The sequence below is a fragment of the Leptonotus elevatus genome, chromosome 12, assembly GCF_054856555.1.
Source record: "Leptonotus elevatus isolate MCC_2025b chromosome 12, RoL_Lele_1.0, whole genome shotgun sequence".
Taxonomy (NCBI): Eukaryota; Metazoa; Chordata; class Actinopteri; order Syngnathiformes; family Syngnathidae; genus Leptonotus; species Leptonotus elevatus.
In genome coordinates, this window is record NC_141250.1 from 18,986,752 (window position 1) to 18,995,401 (window position 8,650).

Consider the following 8,650-nt stretch of genomic DNA (forward strand, 5'->3'; position numbering starts at 1 on the left):
AATATTTGATTATCGGCAAGTCGATGTCACGCTCTAAAAATCATTGTGGAGTAGTTAAGTCGGCAAACTGACTAGGCCAAGGATAGGGAACCCTCGAGAGCCACACCAGAATCAGGCTTCTACAGAGCTTGCTGATGAGCTGATCATTTGAGTCAGCTGTGTTGGAGGAGGGAGATATTTAAAACAGACAGGATAGTGGTTCTCAAAGACCAGCGTTCCCTACCCCTGGACTCGCATATGCAACCCTTAGTGTATGTTTTTGTGTTCATTACCTCTCCGGCGTAGTGCTTAATGCCAAACTGATGGTCGGTCACTCGGGGCTTCACATAGTACGGGTTTGCCTGACGAGAGAGTGAAAAAAAAGGCATTCCGCATTCTGATTACAAGTATGATGAGCATTTTAGGTATAATAAAGTGAGTTTCATGTGTAAAAAAAGCGAGCCCCGTTCAAACAACGCTGTAAGAATGACATCATAAGATAAATATATGCACAATATTCAATAACAATTTGTAAATGAATATTTACAGTTTATATTCAAAGTCTACACACCCTTGTTCAAATTCCAGGTTTTTGTGACATGAAAAAAGGAAACGGAGATGAATCTGTTTCAAAACTTTTTTTTCTGTAATTCCTTTGGCCTATAGCCTATAAAACTCAATAAAAAAATATATACGGGTATATGTATTTTTTCAATAGGCGAAGTGGAAGCCAACACCGACTGTCATTTCAAACTGTTCATAATTCACTTTGTCTAATCTCTCAAAGAAGTGGTCAAATGAATTATGGTTTGAAGAAACCAAAGTTGAACTTTATGATAACAATTTCAAAAGGAACGTTTGATGCAAACGCAACGCCGCTCATTACAACAACAGCAAAACATCATACTTATCGCGAAGAATGCTTTTGGGAAGCTTTTCTTCCAGTGAGGACTTTGACTAGGTGGAAGGAATTATGAACAGTTCAAAATAATATTCGATGAAAGGAAAGGAAAATGCAGCTTGGTGATGAAGTGCTGCCGCCACAAGTGAAAATACAATCAAAACTTTCTGCGTTTCACTATGTGCTCAACTCACTTCAAATTGTTTCCTTTAAGCCAAGAGGGAAGTGAAAAACAAGTCAAGATTAACGGCATAAAAAACCTCCAGACAGCTTGTTTAGTTTGAAACATAAACACTAACACGATAAAATGCAAAGATAACACATTTGTTCGAGGCGGAAAAAATGTTAAGCACATCAAATCTCATTTTGTTTTTTGCACAATAAGTGTAAAAAAAAGAGAGATTAGTCCGCTCTTACTTTGTGGCTCGAGCTTTTTTGTGTGCGCACAAAGCTGATCAGGCTTTCAAGAAAGGCTGCTCACATTTCAGCATTGTTGCCTTCGCATGCGAGAGCGAGACGAGCGGAGGGCGTGAGAGCGTACATGCGCCGCGCTGACGTTCCGAAACGGCCATTTTACACTGCCGAGGTCCCCTGGGTCATTTTACGTAATTGCGTGCGCATTTGTTAGCGTCTAGTAAAGCGTGAAAGATGTGAAAGGAGATGTGAAAGGTGTATGTGCGTGCGTGCGTGCGTGCGTGCCGACTCACGGCGTGTCGGCTGTGCAGTTTCTCCAGGAGGGTGTAGTCCGTGCCTTTGGGGAAACGACTCTCCTCGTTGATAAGAGCCAACATGCCCAGTTTCTATAAAACAAGGAGACAGGAGGAGGTGAAACGCACACTGCCGGATTTATGTGACAAGTTACCATGCATGCTAACCGTGACAAACAACAACCTTGTTCCCACTAAGTCACTGAGAGCGAGGGTTGGCTAATTGAAAATGTGTCCCTCTTTAGTTAAGAAATGCAGAAATGAATAGAGAAAAGGCATCGCTTTCAGATTAAAACTTGTTATGCTGATTAATACCGCGTTTGTGGAATAAGAATTCCTTCATCAATCTCAGGGCGATGTCATTTTGTCCCACACCACCCTCTGCTGTCTGCCGAATCTGACGTCAAAGTGCCCTGATTGCAATTTTCTACTTTGGTCACACGATTTTCGCAATATGAGCCCGAGGGCACTTTGATGTCAATTTTAGTCGACAGCAGGGGGCGGTATAGGATAAAAAAATAGCAATGCCTTGAGATTTATGAAAACGGTTGCATTCATCTGCTTAATCCATATTTCCACAAAAAACAATTTTCATTTCTGACAGCAGATGGCCTAGAAAAATGATTTGATCCACTACTCTTGCCTACTGCCCCTTTTGGTTTCGAATGACGTTTGACCCAGGACAGTCCAGATAGCGACGTTAGTACCTTCTCAATGAGATCCAGACACTCAGCGTTGTCCATCCAGTCAATGGCCTCCCACTGGATGCCCTCCCTGCAAGGGCAAAAAAAGACAACAAAAACAAGCAGAGACACACAATTGGTTGCATTGGGCAGAGTCGACACATGACGAAAATGAGTCAACTGCTGCTTCATTCTTCCTCAAGAAAACAACAGCTTGTGACTGTGGAGGAATAAACATCACGTTACCGGTTATATTCCAGCTGCTCCAGCGAGAAGATGTGCTTGTTGAAATACTCCTGGAGCTTCTCGTTGGCATAGTTGATGTTGAACTGCTCAAAGCGGTTGACCTGCGTGATGGAAGAACAGCAGCAATGCAGTTGAATATTAAGGAACATAATTAATCATTTTATTTCCTGCAATTGATGGCTAGAGACATCAAAGATTCATTTTTACTGGGTTGGCAGTGAATACGTTAACTCGTTCACTGACGGCAATATAAGTCAAAATTCCATTTAGCTGGGAAGGCGGTGAATGTGTAAACGCTTCTGCTGGATGAGCGATGAAGACTGAACAGTACTGAGATCAACATGATATGTTTCCCATAATTACAGTTTTACAGTTTTGCAGTCAGAATATCAAGACTTTTTCAAAGTAAAATTTAACATGGAATTTAAAAATAAATAAAATAATTGATGTTATTCTTGTAATATTGCAACTTCATCCTTTGTGAAGTTTTTTTTTTTCTTGCGAGATCTTATTTGCATAATTTTAGTTTAGATTCCCCCTCGTGATAGGACATTTTTTAAGCGTGAAATATTGACAACGTTTTTACATAAAATTGGAAGATGTTATCCTATAACTCTTTTTCACGCAATATTACATGTTCTAAACTGACTTCTAACTACGGAAACGTTTTTTCTTTTCAGTTTAAAATGGCTAGAATCCAACATTGCATGGTCGCCAAAGGTGAATGAATGCTGGTCGTTTGTTGCACCAATACAGTGCATATTCGTTGCCTTGACTACTATTTCTTCTTCTACATTTTTTGGGTTACTATTGGTGCATTACCGCCACCTTCTGGTCAACTATTTTTACTTCAAGTTCTTTTCGTAATATTATGACTTTATTTTTGGTCGATTTTATTTTTTTCAATTTGATATATTTATAATTTTATATAAATATGTATATTTATTTTATTTTCATATATATATATATATATATATATACATTTTTTATTATAATTTCAGTGTGGCCCTAAAACAGCCTTCGCATGGCTCACCTCAAAGTTCTCAAATCCAAAGATGTCCAGGATGCCGATGCACTTGAAGTTGTCTTTGCCTTTAATCTTCTGGTTGATCTTCATGATGATCCAGGAGAAACACTGGGAGTACAGCGCCATGGCAACCGAGTCCCGCGAGTCCACGGCCTGCAACGCATGATGCAATGAGAGGTGTGAACCAGGTTACCTTAGGTTACCTGAGGTTAGGTGAGGTCGGCTGTTCAGCTGAGGCTGTGTTGTGTGTTGCAGTCACTGTATAGGCAGGATTGCGTTTGTTTTCAAAACAGGCCACAGTGTTTAGTACTCATTTCCACAGTGAGAGTGTACTTTTTTTTGATGTGTGAAAAAATGCTGACTGTTCAGAATCAAATAAAATGCAGAACATCATATTTATGGCCTTTAATGCAGAAAACAAAAAGAGGAAAGCAGAGGTCACATAATCAAGAAGAGTAAAGTAAGTATACCGACAATATTTGTTGCACTAACCTATTTTACGTGCACGTTTTTCCTTATTTAAATTATTTTTACGTTATCTACAAGCGAGCTGGCCCACGTGTCCGTTTTTAACATCGAATGAGACCCATGAGCACAAACGTTTGCCCACACCTGGCAAAAAACGTGCTGCATGCTGCTTCTGAGACCAAAATAGTGGTAGCGGTAGCGACAATAGTAGACGCCATTCATCATGCGCCGTCACCTCCTGCCACTGAAAAGAAAGCCGGTGGCTCCAGGATCTCCGTCACAGGGGCAAGAAGAGAAGAATGGCTGTTTGTCCCGGGCGAGGGACGGAGGAGGGGTCTTGGTTCACGGAATTGTAGGGAAGGGGTGGGCGGGGGGGGGGGGGGGGGGCACTTGAGGCGGTCGTAGGTTGGAAGACCCCTGCGTACTGGGAGAAGGAGCCTTTTTTACTGGGTCCAGCAGTGGAATAATGCTCTCTATTTAGCGAGGAGCTGCTTCAAAGGGCAGACAGAACAAGCAAGACAGAACGAGTGGACAGTGCGGCGTCTTTGTTCCATTTGTCAAATGAGCTATTTTTGTGGTGTGAATAAAAAGATTCCTTCACATATTTACTGGCATAAGAAGAAGGGGGGGTTGTGGGATGTGTCACAAAGCTCGAAGGCCACAAAAGTCTTAAAGCGACATATTGAGTTACACATTTGACAAATTTACACAGTTGAAGGTTGGCTCTAGGGAATGGGGAATTTAAATACAGTGGGGCCTTGAGATATGAGTTGAATGAATTCTGTGGGCATGCTCGTAACTCAAAACTCTCGTTTCTCAGATCATTTTTTTTCCATTGAAATGAATGGAAATGCCAGTATTCCATTTGAAATTCACCAAAAAATACAATTATAAGTTTATAAAACGTGGTGATGACATAATTTAAATAATATTACCCAAAATTCAACCGACTCCTTTTAATGTGTGCGACTTGACCATTGGGGGCAGTGAAATACAGTCAACCAGACATAAACACAGAAGAGCTTCACAACTACTGTACCTCAGTAATCTGCAGTAAGAACAGTTATTATTTAAAAAGTTCATTGGTTCAGTAAACAACAAAAGATTAAACTGCTATATCAGATGGATTCATTAAAGAGAAAAATACTTTTCAGAAGGCCAATTTTTAATCTTTAAAAAAATATGTTATTGCTTATTATCTAAAACTGAAAACAATCATCAAAAATACAATCATGAATATGTTTCTCTGTTTCGTGAATCTATTATACTGTATATCACTTTTTTGACAGTTAAGAAAACACTTCCTTGACAATTAATAATGTCAACAGTTAGACCCCTGAAGACATTAATTTCATTTACATGATTTCCTATTGGAAAATAATTAATCTGGGATGTCGCCCGGCAATCCTGAAATGGATTGTTTTCAACCTTTGAAGTTCTGCCCTGTGGTACATTACAATTATAATAACATGCTGATGAAGATTAGCCCTCATTAATCATAAACTGAGGCACGGATGTATAATGCCAGACACACTGAGTGAATTATTACAGTGTCTGCCACCACAGGAGAAGTCTCCAACTTCATTCCCCCCCCCAATCATGAGCTCCATTGTGCTTTTGACTCAGATCACTATCGCCATGGTTTCATTGTGCCGGGAATCTGGCAGACAAAAAGCAGGAAATGGCTGGGAGTCACGCAAGCCATGTGGAGGGGGCATATATACGAGTGTGCGTTTGAGAGAGAGAGAGAGAGAGAGAGAGAGAGAGAGAGAGAGAGAGAGAGAGAGAGAGAGAGAGAGAGAGAGAGAGAGAGTCACTGAGGTACACACATACCAAACGACACAACTTTTTAATAAGAAAAATAGCACCATAATATTGTAATAAAATAAAAAAACAGTACCGTTGTAATTCAATAGGATGTAAAGAAATGTAAAAAAAATTTTTTTGCTTCAATTCAATGGACATTGCGCTGCTCCTACAGTTGTAGGTCCTTACTTAGTAAGTCGAAGTAATATTAGTCATTCAGAGGAAAAAATATATATGCCTGTAAATATTGTGTATCATCTATCCGCCTAAATCCATTGCTTATAATTCACACTATACTATACACAGTAACCCCCCTTCATGTCCCAGACCACCCACACAATAAGTACAATCCGCAATATAGAAGTACTCCTCTATGAATGTTTTTATAGCATTTTTGGCACTAGTTTTTAAAGGTCTATAAACACAATTGATAATAACACGACCAAATGTAAAAACAAAAAAAACAAATATTAAAAGAGAGAGCGCAATGTTTAAGAGATAGATAGATAGATAGATAGATAGATAGATAGATAGATAGATAGATAGATAGATAGATAGATAGATAGATAGATAGATAGATAGATAGATATGTAGTTTAATAATCCAAGCTGCTCCAGCTGACACACAGTACACTTCATTAACTCATTCACTGCCATTGACGACTAAAGACGTCAAAAATTCATGTGAACTATTTATATTAGTTTAACTTTTTTTTCCATTTCATTTCATTTTTTTATGAAAACCTAGCTTTTTTTTAACAGATATAAAATTATCATGCGATTAATAACGATTAAACGGCCCTTATTTATTTTATTTTTTTTAATTAGGCCCGTCAGGCGATTAACATTTTTAATTGTAATTAATCACAAATTTGATATCTGTTCTAAATGTATAATATTTTTTTCTAGGTTTTTTTCTAGGTTTTCATACTACAAAAAATGTTAACTAATAGAAATAGTTCAAATTAATTTTTGACGTCTATAGCCGTCAATGGCAGTGAATGAGAAAAAAAAAAACATGGGTAAAACTGAACTGGATGTGTTGCTACCTGCTCCACGGTGAGCGGGGAGCAGATCTCCTCTCCTCGGAGGATCATGGAGCGCTGGGTCAACACCTCAGACAGCTGGAAGGAATCCAAGCCAAGCAGCTCACTCACGTTACTGACCACTGAAAGCACACATACAGTACTTAAAGTCATATTTTCAAAAGCACATCAAGTGTTATTGCGACGTGTTACGTTTAATAGGTTCTGTGAGCAAGCTAGTAACTCAGTTCACTCGTATACCTACGCTTGAGCCCGGCGAATTCTGCCTAGCAACAAGTGGCCCAGCACATGTTTTGCATGACCAAGGATAATCTGTTGATCTGATTATTAGCAGAGACATTTTATGATGAAGACTTTATCTATTTAAGCAGTAGTTAAGTAACTTGGATGCTTGGAAAAGAGGTCGGACAGAGAACAAAAGAGAATGGTGCTCATGTTTCAGCCTGTTCAGGGCTGTTGCCGCCCTGTCAATAAAACTCAGGGCAGAGGGCGGACGAATCCAAATGACTGGTATCAAGTTGTGAAATTAAATTCTTTAATCCTCTGGGTTCTTTGTTGGCCATTTGTGTTCGCCTTGCTTTTTTTTTTTTTTTTTTTAGACCATTTGAATGAAACTTCCCAAGGGTGAGGATGTTTGTCCAATGTTGTAATTTCTGACTTTAAATAATATATAAAAGATATACTGTCTATCCAGTTGTACGTTTTGGCTCTATCATGGCAACCTGGGAAATGGAAAACCACCAAATGGGAAACCATCGTTCACTCTATGTAGATGTGGCTTATCTTATTTGGCACACTGTGAGCACTCCTCCTGTTTTCTTTTCTTACCTCCTTTGGAGGTGATTTGAGCTCCGCCCGCTGTCATAAATTCAATGTTTCCCATCTGGAGGACGGCGGACAGCAGCTTGAACACATCTCGGCTCTCCTCCTCGCTGAACTCCATCACCTGCAGCGCTGCCTGTGTCGCAATACGCAAGGGCCATTAAGTGCTTGCATATAATCAAAATAATGCTTCAAGTTAAGGATAAAAGTTTTAAGACTGCTCCCTTAATTAATGATTTAATCAATTAAGGGTTCAATTAAACCTTTAACTTCCCCCTTAATCACGTGCTTTTTATTCTCTTCTCTAATGAAACATGAAACACCCTAAGACGCCACAAGATGGCACCGAAGCTCTGTCTAATACAAAAGTAGTGCTTTGGCACCATCACGTGGCATCTCAGTGCTAGAGAACTATGCTCAAGTGAGGGGAAGAGCTTTTATTAGGCAGTAAAAAGTAGAGCTTTGGCATCATCGTGGGTCCTGTAATAGTTCTAGGATTAATGTAGCCATTCCCCCCAAAACATTTTTAATTGAAATACATGTATTCATCATTTATCTCATTAAATAACTGGTTGAATTATTTATTAGAAATAATAAAATACAATATGTAAAAGAAAAACTATTTTTAAAAATGAAATGTACTAGTACATTATTGCTTAATGAATTAAATAAATAAAAATATTATTAATCCCGCTATTGAAATATAATATTTTACATACAGTTTGACTTCTTCTTCTTTTTTTTTTTGCCTTGGCCCATCATTTCACTTTAAACATCAAATGTATGCTCACCCACGTTCTTAACTCCTAACCAAAGGTTGTGGTGCCCCCCGGTGGTGGAATACTGACCATGACGCTGTCAAAAAGCTGCTTGTCATCCAGGCTGCTGTCCTGCAGGCAGCCTGACTGGCTGAGGTAGTGGTACGACTCGGGACCCTCCGACAGCAAGTACATGTCTGCGGCAAAA

General features: G+C 39.2%; 1 protein-coding gene across 2 annotated transcripts in view; it reads right to left on the reverse strand.

Moving 5' to 3' along the window:
• The window catches only part of myo10l3 (myosin X, like 3), a 43,799-nt gene that overhangs the window by 34,824 nt on the left and 325 nt on the right, over window positions 1-8,650 (reverse strand). For both annotated transcript variants that reach the window (XM_086091103.1, XM_086091102.1), the window contains exons 2-9: window positions 8,533-8,639; window positions 7,691-7,820; window positions 6,866-6,984; window positions 3,550-3,696; window positions 2,517-2,617; window positions 2,295-2,361; window positions 1,588-1,680; window positions 273-341 (exon numbers count right to left, since the gene is read on the reverse strand). In XM_086091103.1, coding sequence (XP_085947229.1) covers window positions 273-341; window positions 1,588-1,680; window positions 2,295-2,361; window positions 2,517-2,617; window positions 3,550-3,696; window positions 6,866-6,984; window positions 7,691-7,820; window positions 8,533-8,637 — 831 coding nt within the window. In that variant the 5' untranslated portion in view covers window positions 8,638-8,639. The remainder of the gene's footprint in view (window positions 1-272; window positions 342-1,587; window positions 1,681-2,294; window positions 2,362-2,516; window positions 2,618-3,549; window positions 3,697-6,865; window positions 6,985-7,690; window positions 7,821-8,532; window positions 8,640-8,650) is intronic.